The sequence below is a fragment of the Vitis riparia genome, chromosome 6 (assembly GCF_004353265.1).
Source record: "Vitis riparia cultivar Riparia Gloire de Montpellier isolate 1030 chromosome 6, EGFV_Vit.rip_1.0, whole genome shotgun sequence".
NCBI classification, from domain to species: Eukaryota; Viridiplantae; Streptophyta; class Magnoliopsida; order Vitales; family Vitaceae; genus Vitis; species Vitis riparia.
The window spans coordinates 15,073,722-15,089,841 of NC_048436.1; the positions used below are offsets into that span (position 1 = coordinate 15,073,722).

General features: G+C 34.1%; 2 protein-coding genes across 4 annotated transcripts; both read left to right on the plus strand.

Annotated features, from left to right (window-relative positions):
* Positions 1 to 6,487: 6,487 nt before the first annotated feature.
* LOC117916182 (cinnamoyl-CoA reductase 1) lies at positions 6,488 to 12,930 on the plus strand. Of its 2 annotated transcripts, XR_004651531.1 has the most exons (7): positions 6,488 to 6,637; positions 6,732 to 6,904; positions 7,471 to 7,656; positions 7,892 to 8,054; positions 9,135 to 9,321; positions 10,229 to 10,424; positions 12,865 to 12,930. XR_004651531.1 is itself a non-coding variant. In XM_034832082.1 (6 exons), exons 1-6 carry the CDS (start codon positions 6,502 to 6,504, stop codon positions 10,371 to 10,373), a joined length of 990 nt encoding a protein of 329 aa, XP_034687973.1. In that variant the 5' UTR covers positions 6,488 to 6,501; the 3' UTR covers positions 10,374 to 10,595. The 2 variants fall into 2 exon arrangements, 1 of the variants encoding a protein (XP_034687973.1); XM_034832082.1 differs by lacking the exon at positions 12,865 to 12,930 and having other exon boundaries at positions 10,229 to 10,595.
* On the plus strand, positions 10,728 to 15,886 carry LOC117916183 (gamma-interferon-responsive lysosomal thiol protein). 2 transcript variants are annotated; one of them, XM_034832083.1, is made up of 5 exons: positions 10,728 to 11,048; positions 12,865 to 12,930; positions 13,358 to 13,498; positions 15,102 to 15,194; positions 15,479 to 15,886. In XM_034832083.1, exons 1-5 carry the CDS (start codon positions 10,770 to 10,772, stop codon positions 15,698 to 15,700), a joined length of 801 nt encoding a protein of 266 aa, XP_034687974.1. In that variant the 5' UTR covers positions 10,728 to 10,769; the 3' UTR covers positions 15,701 to 15,886. The 2 variants fall into 2 exon arrangements, with proteins under 2 accessions (XP_034687974.1, XP_034687975.1); XM_034832084.1 differs by lacking the exon at positions 10,728 to 11,048 and adding an exon at positions 11,790 to 12,179.
* The last annotated feature ends 234 nt before the right edge of the window (positions 15,887 to 16,120 follow it).

The following is a 16,120-nucleotide window of genomic DNA, read 5'->3' on the forward strand; positions in this document are numbered from 1 at the left end:
TATGGAATGGTTTGGTTTGTCGGGTAACGGAAAGCTTCAATGGGTATGAATACTCAGGAGTGATGAACTTAGCATGGCGTCTCAGGCATGGAGTGATGCTGCTTGGGGCTTAGATGTGATGGAAAAAGGATGCGAATAAAGGGCTCGGGGAAGGTTTTAGGATGACGCTTGCATGGTGGGGGGATGGGTGGTGGTCATGAACGAGGATGGGTATATGATGTGGTGTAGAGAGAAAAGAGGTGGTGGGGAAAAAAGATGAGGAAGTTGGGTCTTGAAGAGAGGTGATGTGCATAGGTATTATGGAGGAGGTAGAGGATGGGATGGCGAAGACGGCCATGCACAAAAAGCTCCATGCACGAGAGTGGATGAGTTTTAAGATGTTAAAAGTAGATTTTGAGAAGAGCTTTGGATAGCCATGCATGTACAAAAATGGGCATCAACGAGAAACAAAACAAAAAAAAACAGACAGGGCCTTTTGCTCAAGTAATCACGTTCAATCAAAACCAAGCCTGTGGCCCTTAATGTCCACAGCAAGCAACCAAGACATATCTCATAGATCGGTAGCAAATGAAGCAAGACATTAGCAAATGTATGTGTACCAAGTTCAAGGTATCCTTACCTGAAAGCTTGCGGCGCGACTTTCCTATGTTCCCCCTTTTTCCTTAGCAAACTTTTTTTTTTTTCCAAATCCTCCTCGTCACCCTCAGCAGGATACCACCCTCTTCTGCCCCTCCAGGTCCTCCATTTTCTTCAGCAAAATAACCCACTCTTCTATATTCAACCCTCTGTTTCTATCTTCCGCAACAAGCCATTACCATCTCCATTGTTCCTCCATCAGCTAGCATGGCTTCTTTCACCCACCCTCATGGCCGACCATTCTCTCCTGCCACCTATCCTATGCTGCTCCTCTCTTGGGAGGTGGCCCCCCCTCTCTCACTTCAAAGAAATGCTAAAACAAAACCTCTCCCCGGCTGGTCCCAAAACCTCAGGGAAAACTATTCTTTCCTTTAGTTTTTAAGGGGTCTATAAATAATAACAAAATAATAATGATTAGATAAATAAATGTGAAAAATAGGATTTTGGAAATTGAAAATTAAATTTGGAAATTAGAATTTCGAAGAATTATTTAAATGGAATTTTAAACAAATAAACAAATAAATAAAATAATAATAATATAACAAAATAATAATAATAATAATAATTAAATAAATTAGAAAAATGGAATTTTGGAGATTGGAAATTAAATTTGGAAATTAGAATTTTGAAGAATTATTTAAAGATGAAAATTTTAAAAATAAATAAATAAATAGAATAATAATAATAACAAAAATAATAATGATTAAATAAATAAATGTGAAAATTGGAATTTTGGAAATCAGAATTTTGAAGAATTATTTAAAGATGAAATTTTAAAAATAAATAAATAAATAGAATTATTATAACGAAAATAATAATGATTAAATAAATAAATGTGAAAATTGGAATTTTGGAAATTGAAAATTAAATTAGGAAATTGGAATTTTGAAGAATTATTTAAAGATGGAATTTAAAAAATGAATGAATAAAACAATAACAACGAAAATAATAATGATTAAATAAATAAATGTGAAAATTGGAATTTTGGAAATTGGAAATTAAATTTGAAAATCTGAATTTTGAAGAATTATTTAAAGATAAAATTTTAAAATAAATAAACAAATAAATAAATAGAATAATAATAATAACGAAGATAACAATGATTAAATAAATAAACGTGGAAATTGAAATTTTGGAAATTGAGAATTATATTTGAAAGTCAGAATTTTAAATAATTATTTAAAGATGGAATTAAAAAAATGGAATAATAATAATAACGAAAACAATAATGATTAAATAAATAAATGTGAAAAATGAAATTTTGGAAATTGAGAATCAAATTTGAAAATAGAAATTTTGAAGAATTATTTAAAGATGGAATTTTAAAAATAAATAAATAAATAGAATAATAATAATAAAAATAATAATGATTAAATAAATAAATGTGAAAATTGAAATTTTGAAAATTGGAAATTAAATTAGGAAATTGGAATTTTGAAAACTTATTTGAAGGTAACATTTTAAAAAATTAAAATTGGAATATTGGGATTCTCAGAAAATTAAATTTAAAATTTTGAATCTTGGAAAATTAAATTTAAAATTAGAACCTTAAAAAATTATTTTGAGAATTGAATCTTGAAGAATTAAATTTAAAAATTGGAGTTTTGGAGAATTGAATTTCGAGAATTAAAATTTTGTAAACTAAATTTAAAATCAGATTTTAGAAGATTATTTCGGAAGTGATTTTTTTTAAAAAAAAATAAATGAATAAATAAATAAATTTGGAACTTTGGAAAATTATCGAAAATGAAATTTGGGAACTAAAAAAAACCTAAAAGATGAAAAATTGTGGAGTCAAAATAAGATTTTTTTTGAAAACCAATATTTTAAAAGCAGACATGGAGATGAATGGGGAAAAAGACACATGAACTTTATGAGTGGCCCACCATCAATTTGTTACCACCAGCATAAGCCACCTGCCACCAATTTTCTACCACCTCCACTAGAATCACTATCACCATCAAATGCAAACACTATGAATTAGTCACCACTAGTGACCACCAAACATCAAAACTTCCATCAATACCAATTTTAGTTTCTTCGAGAATTAGCTACACGTTTCCAAGTTGAACAATTGCAATTGATTAAATTCAAAAGAGAAATCAAATGCAACCTCATTAAGTTCAACTTAGGACTGAATCATAAGAAACCAACTCCATCTTTATTGGCAATCCTAGTATACGTCCAACCTAGAAGGTTAATCACAGGAAGCAAAAGCCACTGATCAAAAAGCTCATCGGAGAACCTAGGGTTCGACTTGAAAGAAAAAGGTGACACCTCCGGCAGCTGCAACAATTCGACGTCCAAAGACACAACATCACCAACTATCTCCATATTCATCGTAGCCAAATTGAATCTCTCATCCATAGAACAAAATCAAAATAATCCTAGATCACAAAAATGACAACAAACAAGTGTCGATCACCCAAGGCAACCTAGATGAACCACAACGCCATTATTCAACGGCATTGAATCAAGAACATCGAAAATTTGAATAATTATTTAAAGATGAATTTTAAAAAAACAAATAAATGGAATAATAATAATAACGAAAATAATAATGATTAAATAAATAAATGTGAAAATTGAAATTTTGGAAATTGGGAATCAAATTTGGAAATCGGAATTTTGAAGAATTATTTAAAGATGGAATTTTAAAAATAAATAAATAAATAAATAGATTAATAATAATGAAAATAATAATGGTTAAATAAATAAATGTGAAAATTGGAAATTAAATTAGGAAATTGGAATTTGAAAACTTATTTGAAGATGACATTTTAAAAAATTAAATTTGAAATGTTGGGATTTTCAGAAAATTAAATTTAAAAATTTGAATCTTGGAAAATTAAATTTAAAATTAGAACCTTAGAAAATTATTTCGAGAATTGAATCTTGAAGAATTAAATTTAAAAATTGGAGTTTTGGAGAATTGAATTTTGAGAATTAAAGTTTTGTAAACTAAATTTAAAATCAGATTTTAAAATATTATTTCAGAAGTGGAATTTTTTTAAAAAAATAAATGAATAAATAAATAAATTTGGAACTTTGGAAAATTATTGAAAAATGAAATTTGGGACCTAAAAAAAACCTAAAAGATGAAAATTTGTGGAGTCAAAACAAGATTTTTTTGAAAACCAATTTTTTAAAAGCAAGCATAGAGATGGATGGGAAAAAAGGCATGTGAACTTTATGAGTGGCCCACCATCAACTTGTTACCACCAGCATAAGCCACCTGCCACCAATTTTCTACCACCTCCACTAGAATCACTATCACCATCAAATGCAAACACTATGAATTAGTCACCACTAGTGACCACCAAACATCTAACTTCCATCAATACTAATTTTAGTTTCTTCGAGAATTAGCTACACGTTTCCAAGTTGAACAATTGCAATTTATTAAATTCAAAAGAGAAATCAAATGCAGCCTCATTAAGTTCAACTTAGGACTGAATCATAAGAAACCAACTCCATCTTTATTGGCAATCCTAGTATACGTCCAACCTAGAAGGTTAATCTCAAGAAGCAAAAACCACTGATCAAAAAGCTCATAAGAGAACCTAGGGTTCGACTTGAAAGCAAAAGGTGACACCTCCGGCAGCTGCAACAATACGGTGTCTAAAGACACCACATCGCCAACTATCTCCATATTCATCGTAGCCAAATTGAATCTCTCATCCACAGAACAAAATCAGAATAATCCTAGATCACAAAAAGGACAACAAACAAGTGTCGATCACCCAAAGCAACCTAGATGAACCACAACGCCATTATTCAACGCATTGAATCAAGAACATCGAAAATAAAAAATTTGAGGCAAAAAAGCTCAGATTTGAAGCTGACGAAGTGGAAGAAACCCTAGATTTTCATGGAAGCGGGGAATGGTTTATTGCTTGTTGGAACAGAGAATCAGAAAAAAAAAAAAAAAAAAAAAAAAAGTGAAAAGAAAATAAGAGAAAGATGGATGAGATTTAATCGGGAATTCAACGAAAAAAATTGCAGAAATTTGAGAGAGAGATGTACATCTAAATCAGATTGAAGCCGAAAGACATAGGAGAACAAAACAGTTTGAAATTTACAATCAATCCCAGATCAGCAAGGAGTCATAAAATCTCTTGTAATCGTACCCAAACAACAAATAATGCTAAGAGAATTGGCTAAAAATGAGAGTAAAACAGTGTAAAAGAAATGAAGGATATGGAGATTACAGAAACCTCACCTAGAGAGCCTCCTCCCAATCCGTGCTACCTTTGCTTCAAGTGAGCTGTCTAATTTTTCTCAAAAAAAATCCCCACAGAGTTCCCCCGTTCTCCCATCTCAACATCCATTGCTCATCTTTTTCCTTTTCGTTTAGCTGCCATAAAAACCCTACACCCACTCTCCATACTTTCCTCCTAGAAAAATCTCACTCCGTTGTTGCTTCCCCTGTTTCTTTTCAAGTTATCACCCAAAACTAGCTCCCAGCAAACATCCAGCTCCCTCTTTGGTTATCTATCCCTCTGGTTTGCCCCTCAAGCTCCCCTTCTCTCGATGTTCCCCCTCACGTCCCTTCCCTCCAAACCCAAAAACTCCTGACTAGTTTTCCTTTCAAGTCGTCCTATTTGGCCGCCACAACCAGCTCATCCAGTCCCATCTCATGGCCGCCTAAAGCAACCCACTTCCAAGATGGTCAGAAAAAGAAGAAGAAAAAAAAAAAGCCATTTTTTTTTTTGTCTCCTTGGGGTCTACACTTGTCAAACTCTATGAAGATGTTTAATAAAATTAAAAGTAAAACGTCAAAATAATTTTAATAAAGAATTAGATAATAAGTTTTAAGCCAATAAATACACCTCACTTTAAGTTTTATTAAACATCCAATATAATTTATAACTTAGAATTAATTGTAACACACTTTCTATTTTTAATTACAAAGTAACAAAATTTTGTATATAAAACATAACAAGGCTTATATAAAAACATATATTCTTAAAAATGCTTTTAAATTTTAAAAAATTTGAGGTAATAAAGGCCTTGTTTAGTAATTTAAAAAAAAAAAATTTAAAAACAATCTTTCGATGCTTTATAAAATAAAAATATATTTAGAAACCTAAAATATTTTTAACATAATTTAATATTTTTAAAAATATTTTTATATCAAATACTTTAATTTTAATCTTTCTACATATTTATATAATTATTTTTCAAAACAATAATCAGCAAACAAGTGAAAACAATATAAAATAATTATTAAAATATATTTTCTAAAAACATAAAACAATTTATGGTTGTCAAACATATTTTTTTGTTTTTTTATTATTAAAAATGAAAAACTATTCTTAAAAACAGTTGTAAAAATATAAGGAATTATTCGAAGTTACACCAAAAGAATAGTTAAGTATGCGATTCTTTTAAAAATCATATAAAAATATTACCAAAATCATTATCAAATTACCTAAATTTGTCACAAATTGTTTGGACCAATTGTTTGATTCTAAGTGTTATATTTAAAATCTTATACTTCATCGTGAAAAATTAAGCAAAGCAATATAAAAACGAAGAATCTTGTTTTGAAATTAGTTGGGATTGATAATTGACTTATGGTATTTGAACTCAAAACCTAATAGTACAGTAGAAATTGAGATTAAAGATATTATTTTTAGAAAATCTCAAAAATACCCTTCCTATTAATAAAAATGGTAACTATGGTTGATAGGAGGATTGGGACAATTATCAGGCCAAATGGCCTGAAAGCACGATTCCCCGTAAAAAAAATTTGATAGAGGGTAAGGGAAGTAACCGCAACTTTGGAAATTCGCCACGTGGCTCAATATACCCACTACCACCATAAAGACCAGAAAGCTGAGAGAAAAGTAGAAAGAAAGCATGTCGAGTGAGAGTGGAAGTGTGACTCGGAGTGAAGTGGTGTGCGTCACCGGCGGCAGCGGCTACATCGGTTCCTGGCTGGTCTGTCTCCTTCTCCGCCGTGGCTACACCGTCCACGCCACCGTCAAAAATCTCAGTTTCCCACACTCATCCTTCTCCAGATCATGGTTTTTATCACATTGTTCCAACAGTTTGATTTTCATTTAATTTTTGTTTTAATTTTGTTGCAGAGGATGAAAGGGAAACGAAGCATCTAGAAGCCCTAGAGGGGGCAGACTCCAGTCTCCGTCTCTTCCAGATTGATGTCCTCGACTACGACTCCATCGTCGCTGCCGTTAATGGCACCGCCGGCGTCTTCCACCTCGCCTCCCCCTGCATCGTCGATAAGGTTCAGGATCCCGAGGTCTGTTCTCCAATCCAACGCCTATGCATTTTGAGCCTGCATACCCCTGTGTAATCCAACTCAGTATGCCTTTGTGCTAGAATATTTTTCTATTCTTCCCCATCACCCAGTGTAAGCTCCAATTTAGTGTTCCGTACATAATTTTCCTTCTAAACTCTAATATTCTTGAAACAATTGCATCATAACCGAAATTTGGTCATCGATATAGATAAAAGGAGGCTATAAGTATAATTATAATTTGTACAGTACTGTTAAAAACTAATAGATTACAACAGATTTTCATCAGTTCAATAGAAGAATTAAGTGGGTGTCTTATGAGCTTCAATTTCAGTTTAAGGTCTGTTTAATTATTATTATTATTAAAATTTTATGTTCATTTTATTTGAAATGAAGTGATTATTAATGGAATCATATGCCTTTCCCAAGTCCTAAATCGATATGTACACATGTAATTGATGCTATATATTGTTGAGTCTGATGATAAAAACCCAAATGGGTTTTTATATATATATGATTGAGTTTCTGCTGAATTTTTATGTTGGTTGCTTGATTTTGTGGATTAATAGAAGGAACTTCTAGATCCGGCAATTAAAGGGACAAACAATGTCTTAACAGCAGCTAAGGAGCTGGGGGTTGGGCGTGTGGTGGTGACATCATCTATCTCGGCTATCATTCCTAGCCCAAACTGGCCAGCTGATGTTGTCAAAGGGGAGGATTGCTGGACTGATACCGAGTACTGCAAGCAGAAAGGAGTAAGCACCTTTATCTAATTGATCTTGCTCTATTGCCCTTGGCTTGTGGCTGCTGGGTGACTAGGTGCTTATATGTTTATGTACTTGTATTTATAGCTGATGATTTTAAATTCGTGAGAGTAGCAGCGCCAAACATGGTTACAGGCTGCGCCCTGCATTTTCATTCATGTAGCAATATGTTCTTCTTACTTCTCAAAGACTGATGCAGTTGCAATGCGTATTTTGTTATGACTAGATATGGTATCCACTTTCAAAGACACTGGCTGAAAAAGCGGCTTGGGAATTTGCCAAGGAGAAAGGTTTGGATGTGGTTGTGGTGAATCCTGGCACTGTGATGGGCCCTATTCTTCCCCCAGGGCTCAATGCAAGCATGTTAATGATTCTTCGCCTTCTCCAAGGTAATGTTCTGCATAAATTTCTGCTAAACTATCATATTTCCTACATAACCAATGCATCCATCGCTAGAACATCGTTATTAAAACGGGTATTTGTTTGCTATATGGTTGCTGGTGCTAGGTGTCCACCCAAACCCCTGTAGTGAGAAAGGTTGATTGTTTAATTAAAAAAAGGCTGTGGATTAGGAGACATTATTAATCACTTAAATTGATGTCGTGCTGTTATTCAGTGCGTATCTTGTGCCATGCAATTGTTGTTTAAAGTATTTTTGTTATTTTTATAAATTTATTTTGAGTTTTATTCTAACTGAAGTGATGATCATGTTTCTTTTTTTTTTTTCTAAGTTTAGTCACTTACACCTCTCCTTATGCAGTATGTAGCTCTCTGATTTCTGGGCTTAAGGCATTTGAATTAAGTTGGGGAGAGCATGGAGAAAGGTAGAAGGTTACTTGGGGGTGATAGCCATATTGAAGCCCACAAAGCCACCTTTCTCTACCCCAACACACCCACATACAAATGCACCATCCAGAGTGTGAGCATATGTTTTTTCTTAAAGGTTTTTCATGGGCAATTAAACTAATGCTGCTCCACCTTTTCATTACTTGGGGCCAGCCACATGAAAAAAGTACATAAACAAGAAGCTTACATGCAAAATGATGAAGCTTACAACCTTCCTTGGTAAAAACTGTTGATCTGTGAAAACTTCTTGTTGATTGGATGATTTGTGTGGACTCCTTTCCATATGATGAATATCCTATTTCAGATTCACCAACTTCCTTTCATACCTCTTGACCATCAAACCTGGAACAAAGGCACACTTGCTCTGCAAGTCAGGTTCATAGCTAACCCTTGTAAGCTATTGATCCCCACTGTAGAGAGCATTGATCTACTCCTCTTTTTTTATATGAGTGTTGATCTACTCCACTGCAAACATCAAATTCAAATTTTATAATCCAAAGTTTCTAACACTTCTCTACAAGCAAAGGAAGGTGTCATGCACTCCTTAAACCCTCCTCCTCCAGTTGCCTCACATGATATGAGTTGACCAAAGAAATTGCAATGACAATTTGTCCTGGTTGCAGGGTGCACTGACATATACGAGGACTTTTTTATGGGATCTGTTCATGTTAAAGACGTAGCCCTAGCACATATTTTGGTGTATGAGAACAAATCAGCATCTGGAAGGCACTTGTGTGTTGAAGCTATTTCTCATTATGGTGACTTTGCAGCCAAGGTTGCAGAACTTTACCCTGAATACAAAGTGCCCAGGTAACATGTTTGACTCCTATGCCCACAAAATAGTTTTCCGAGGAACATTTTGCATAGTTCATTTTGACGAATTTTTTTCTGATAGTCATAAAACATCAAAAGGCTATTCATTTGGTGGAAGTGACTCCCATCTTGGAGATAATATTGATATGCATGGTTAAGTTTAATCATAAAGACACCACATTATGAAGGCTATCTATAAAGTCCATTAGTGTGCAATTAGCCAACCCTAAAAAGACCCAAGGCCAATCTAGGAGAGACAAAATGAGGGTTCTGCTTTTGGTCCGACCTCTCTTCCTCATTAAAGGTCTGGTTATTATGCCCCTTCCAAAATGCCCCAAAAGAGTCTTTTACTGTATCCTGTGGTTCTGCACTAGCTGTTCTACTAGATGCGTTCTACTAGTTGCAGCGTGGAGGACATTCCTTGCTTAGATGGAGCATGGACTTCACTTCTATTAATAAGTTAATAACGATTACTCTGAATTTGTGGTGTTGAAATATCTGTTCCCTTCTTTTATTCCCCAAGATGTGATTGTATCGTCTTTTTAACTGAGAACTAATCTGTCTGATCCACCTTTCTTTTTTAGGCATTGGAGAGAGGGTAAAAGAATGCAGTAGATGTCACTCTTGTTCTTCCTTTTCAAACGGTGAAAACCAAGGCTGATATGATAGTATAATCTATATGTTCTTTTCCATGCTGTGGTAGATGGCACCATAGATTACCTTCCCATCACCTTGGCTATGACATTATTTAATTTCATCCTAGAATTCCAAATGATGTTTGCAAATTGCAATCCTTCTCAACCTCCACCTTGTTGTTAAGTCCGCTTGATGTTCCCTTAAACTTCTATAATCGATCTTTATGAGTTTTAAGGATTTCTCAAACAACTGTCTGCCTTTCAAATAGGTTGCCAAAGGATACTCAACCTGGTTTGCTAAGGGCCAAGACTGCATCTAAGAAGCTGATGGACTTGGGTCTACAATTCATTCCCATGGAGCAAATTATCAAAGATTCTGTTGAGAGTCTCCGGAGCAAAGGGTTTATTTCTTGAACAAAGGCTGCAGTTGCCATCAAGCTAATCTCTTCAGAAACCCATGTAATGGTATGAACTTGAAGAATAATGAAACTTATGATATGGCCCCTCCCTTCTTTTTTTTTTTTTTTAAATTAATTATGTTCTCGCAATGTTTTCGAAGATGTATGACTGAGACTGATCAAGTTCGGAAAGCCAGACAAAAAATCTATTATCTTATCCTTTTTTTTTTTTGTTTAATTGAGAATAATGGTTAAAGCAATTATTTCAATTTATGAGGTAGCTGCCAAAAGAGTCATAATGTAAATCTTATCAATTTTGGAGGGCATATACATGATCTTTTGGGGATGGGATAAAAGAAAATGTTGACTGGTGAGGCGGTGGTAACTTCAGAATCGCTTCCATCAGTCCTCAATGGATTCTCTTTCCTTCTCTCATCTCCCATGCCTCCTCCTCATCATCTCCTCTCTGTTCTCCGCTGCCACTGCTAGGGCTTCAATCTCCGCATCCGAGGCGGAGAAAGTCCCTCTGGCCCTGTACTACGAGACGCTCTGCCCTTACTGCTCAAATTTCATTGTGAATCATCTGATAAAGCTCTTCAATAATGGAGATGGTCTCGTCTCCATCGTTGATCTCAAGCTGCTCCCCTACGGCAACGCCAAGATCGGTCCCAACGGCACCATCACTTGCCAGGTTTTCTCCTTCATCAATTATCATCATCATTTCCCATCGTTTTTTCGCTACTCCTTCAATTATTAACTACGCTTCTACGAATCAGTCACAAGGATGAAGTTCATTATGCACAGGATTGTGCTGGTTTAGGGCCTGTATTGCTTCCGTCCAGGAGAAAAAAACCAGCCATTAGCAGAATTTTCAAAACGTTGAACATTTTATTGACCTTCTAATTTATTTATTTATTTATTTATTTTAATTTTTCCCAACGCCAAAAGGGTGTTTTTTCAGTAGTTTTTCTTTGATAAAATATGTTCGGTTTTTTTTTATATATATATTTTATAGAAATGCTTATTTTTATTAACCTTCTAAGTTTTGATAAAATATATGAAGAATGATGATTATTAATTATATTTTGAGAATTATGTTTCATGATTTTGATAATATTAAGAATATCACTATAATATTTATTTGATCAAACAGTTACTTTTAGCCATAAGATATTTGTCATATGACTCGTTGTTAACATTCTTCTCGAACCTTCTCTCATCTTCTTAATAAAAAGATATAAAATATTAAATATATAAAAGTTGTCTGTATGGTTTTCCGGTTGTCTTAAAATTTAAATTTTAGAAAATTATATTATTAATAAATATTAAAAATTTGCAATTAACCTTCAGAGGAAAGCTACCACGTGTAAAGCACGTGGCACCTCCTGATTACCACTTGCCAATCGTTTTTACCCAATTGCAGCCAGTATACAGCCGGAGGCGCTGTCACTGCTCAGAGCTTCGTCTTTTGTGTGCAAAAATGGCTCAACCTAACTGAACTAAAGGCCCATTCCCTCTCTTTAGACCTCTAAATTGAAACACCTCCTCACCTTCTTTCTTTGCCATGGCTTCTCGCAGTTTCGTTGCGGTCTCTCTTCTCTCTTTTCTCTTCTTGTTTTCTTCAGCTTCTGGAGCTCTTCCTTCTGATTCCGACAAAGTCTCTCTTGGTTTGTACTACGAGTCTCTTTGCCCTTACAGTGCCAATTTTATCATCAACTATCTTGTTAAGATCTTCGAAAATGGGCTCATCTCCATCGTCGATCTCAACCTCGTTCCCTTCGGTAACGCAAAGATCAGGGGCAACAACACCATTGATTGCCAGGTTTTGTTGGCTGTTTCACTAAGCTTCTGCTTGGCTTCAATTCAGGCCATTCTATTTTTTGCTTTCAATCATAATGAAAAACTACCTTCGAAATGCGATTCCAATTTGCATACTCGGAATTTGGCCGGTTTTTGTTCCTGATTTGATTCTGGGTCTAATCTGAATTCGAATTTAGCTGATTTTATTCCCCTTTGAAACGCAATAGAAAAACCTACTTGTTAATGTTCTTCCAATTTGGATAATCTGAATTTGGCTTATTTTTTGTTCCTAATTCAATTCTAGTTCCAACCTTAATTCAAATTTAGCCTTTTTTTTTTTTTTTTTCAAAGAGAAAGATTTGGGTCCCGCTTAACTTCTATCTATGTAACGTGTTGAATCTTTTAAGGTTCTACTATTTTCACCTGGATGGACTGATTGCCACACAATCTGAGCTTTTACTCTTCCATGGTTACTTTAAGCCATCCTAATTCTGTTAGAAAAATAATCTATTGCATGAAAACACTTTTTCAAGTCTGAAGATGTATTCACATTTGATATAGTCTTGTGTGCTGGATATAGTCTTGATTGGCCATGTTTCAAACATGACTTGGATTTTCTTTTTCAGGGCACAAAATTTTAGTCTTAACTTATAATGGAATTTTTTTTCCTTGCCTTAGGCTCATGCACATGTTTTTTATGATGGCAGCATGGCCCAGCTGAATGCTTACTAAACACTGTGGAAGCTTGTGCAATTGATGTGTGGCCTGATCTGGTAAGACTTGATTTTTTGAGTGCAAAGCAATATATATATACAGGTAAGCTTATGTAAAATATTGTTGCACCTACACATATTATGATAGTAAATATGTTTGTGCCAAACATGTTATTCTAGGCCATCAACCTGAATCTATGCTGAGACAATAATAACAATGTTACTATCACCCAAACTTAAAAACAAAGTTTGATGTTGCTTGTTTTGGTTGTGTGGCATGGGGGTGGGAAGAAAAAGGTGGTGGGTGTTAAAATTTCACATGATCATGTTCATGAATATATCCTTGTTCTGCTTAGAAAGGCAAACCTTGTAATTGTCTTGCTGCTGTTCTTTGTTTCAGGAAAGTTGTAGATAACATGTAGATTGTTTGGAAATTAAGTATTCATTTACCTTATCTCAATCCTGAAGACACTGTGTTTTAATGCAGAGTCAGCATTTTTCTTTCATATACTGCATTGAGACTTTGGTATATGAGCGCAAATATCCCCAGTGGGAAACATGTTTTGAGAAGTTAGGGTTGGACCCAAAACCCATCTCTGATTGCTACAATAGTGGATATGGCAAAGAGGTTAGTGTTGACTCCTAATTGCATTTGGTTTTATATTATTCCTTAAAGTTGTGTTGATATTACACATGCAACTATCCTTTCTCAAAGTGAATGAGCACCAGTACTGTATAATTTTATACGGAATTGCAGTAGTTTTAGTATCTGTAAACCATGGCCCAGCAAACTATTATGAACTCTTTGAATATTCTGCAGATTCTGTTGTTTGTCTTGTTCATACCTGGATAGTGTCCTGTTTTCATACACACACACACCCACATACATATATACCTTCTGTGGTATATCGAATGTTGTGTCATACTTGAATATGTGATCTATTAATGTGATTAGACTCTAAAATTGAAGTCTTGGGGTTTCTTCACTCAGAAATGCATATAGTATTGTTTGCCTAATGACTAAAAAACATCTCAAATCTTTTTGAAAACATCTCAATTGTGATCAGGAAGATTCTGAGGTTGTGTGTGTACAAATACTCTTCTACACTTATGTATCCTGAGTAGACCTCATTCTAGTTACCCTAACGTTTCGGTTTCCTTATTTCCCTGGAGTTAAAATCTAATGTGCGGATACATGCATGTAAGCATGGATAGGAGAAATTTGGGACCACGGAGCATTAGGAATCAAAGAAATTTAGAACCTTCAGCCCCTTGAGTATTCAGCCTTTTTCTTCCATGGTCAAACTAATAGAGGGTGAATCAGTGCTAATGAAAGGAACAAAAAGGAAAAAAAAAAAAAAGGAGTGAATACCTTTTGAACTTGGAGAAAAATGGCATAGGTTGGTCTTGAGAGCAAAAAGATGTTAATTGGTATGAACCTAGAAAACATTCAGCCTTCAGCCCCTTGAGTATTCAGCCTTTTTCTGCCATGGTTAAACTAATGGAGGGTGAATGCTAATGAAAGGAGCAAAAAAAAAAAAAAAAGATTGAGTACCTTTTGAACTAGGAGAAAAATGGCATAGGTTGGTCTTGAAAGCAAAAACCTGTTAATTGGTATGAACGTAGAAAACATTATCCTTTTGGAATTCAGTTTTGATTATCGTGCCAATAATGGAAGGAATTCAGTTTTGATTACTGTGCCAATATTGGAATTATGGTTATTTTGCACCACTTCTAATACATATTCAAGGTTTTTTTATGCTTAAATAAAGTTCGTTATTCTGTTGAACAAGATCATATTGCACAATATTTTCTTTCCCTGTATTCTTGTTATGCTATTTATTCAATAAATGCAAACTTCTGTTCCATATTTCTTCTTTGTTAGATTTCTACTCAAGATTTATGATTTTAGAGAGCTTGCTGCCACATATTCATGGTTTTCTGTTGCCTAATTAAACTTTATTATTCTGTTCAATTTGAATCCATTAGGTCCTTCATTTTGCTTTCATTTCTTGTTTTGTTAGTGACTATGTAGTGACAGATTTTTCTCTATATGTTTTTATGGTCATGTCTTTATTTGAATTTAGTGTTATTTGGTGTTAATTAAACTCTATTATCCTAATAAATGGAATTGTTCCTTTCTTGTTTGTTCTTTAGCTAATACATTCACAATTTTTTCCCTGTACCTTTTTCTGGTTGGGTTTTAATGTGGATTTATAATTTTTATGCAGCTTGAACTCAAATATGCAGCTGAAACAAATGGCCTGCAGCCTCCTCATAAATACGTCCCTTGGGTGGTTGTGGATGGACAACCACTTTACGAGGTTTGTTCTTTGACAGTCACAATAAAATTTACGCTATTTGAAAATTTCATTGTGTTTGACACACTAGAGTAATAAATCTTGAGATTATAATGCTATGATGTTGTAAATATATGAATCTCAAATTTCTTTAACAAATTATGGCTATTTGTAAATTTAGTAGGGGGCATAATTCATTTAGTCATTTTCAAAATCGATAAGTGGAATCCAGAAATATTTGGTATCATTTTTTAATCAGAACAAATTGCTAGATCTTCAAGAAATTGACCTTATTTCTCTTGCTGTAGGAGTATGAGAACTTCATCAGCTACATCTGCAAGGCTTATAAAGGCACTTCAATCCCTAGTGCTTGCAATGAACTATCCCTTAATACCATTGTGAAGGAAAATGTGAACCCTGCCGGTCCAGTTTGCTATACAGAGGAGACAATAAAGCCAACATTATCATCAATAATAGGATCAACAATCAAAGCTTGGATGCAGCGTATGAACAGGGCAGCCTTAATATAAATGTCTTCAGGTTTCATGTACTCCTTGAATTTAATCATTGTTGCTGCTATGCTGGTATTATGCAAGTCTTGGAACCCTGGTTAGGTTGTCCATAAAAGAGACTGAATCATGGTTGTGGTATTGTTATTGATTATTTGTTATCACAATTATATGAAGGCTGAAAAGCTCTTGTCCAAGTGCGAAGTATTACTAGAATCTTTTCATGTGGCATAATACCCTTTCAAGGGAGAAAGTGCGAGAGCCTACTGATTGGAGTTAAAATATGTTCTTCAATAGCATATATATGATATGATTTATACAATATAAAAAATCTAAATCATCCAACTTAACTCAAATTGATACTAAGACCCTAGTTATAGATCTAATTTTTATTTTAAGTCTAATTTCAGGTTTAAGAGATGAAAAAAATGATAAGTGCAA

What these genes read in the sequence shown, in the direction of transcription:
- LOC117916183 (XM_034832083.1), top strand. Translation starts at nt 10,770, where the DNA reads ATGGATTCTCTTTCCTTCTCTCATCTCCCATGCCTCCTCCTCATCATC. An exon ending in ACGGCACCATCACTTGCCAG is followed by an intron (nt 11,049 to 12,864) that starts GTTTTCTCCTTC and finishes TTATGATGGCAG; the next exon opens with CATGGCCCAGCTGAATGCTT. An exon ending in ATGGACAACCACTTTACGAG is followed by an intron (nt 15,195 to 15,478) that starts GTTTGTTCTTTG and finishes CTCTTGCTGTAG; the next exon opens with GAGTATGAGAACTTCATCAG.
- LOC117916182 (XM_034832082.1), top strand. Translation starts at nt 6,502, where the DNA reads ATGTCGAGTGAGAGTGGAAGTGTGACTCGGAGTGAAGTGGTGTGCGTC. An exon ending in ATAAGGTTCAGGATCCCGAG is followed by an intron (nt 6,905 to 7,470) that starts GTCTGTTCTCCA and finishes GTGGATTAATAG; the next exon opens with AAGGAACTTCTAGATCCGGC. An exon ending in CCTGAATACAAAGTGCCCAG is followed by an intron (nt 9,322 to 10,228) that starts GTAACATGTTTG and finishes CCTTTCAAATAG; the next exon opens with GTTGCCAAAGGATACTCAAC.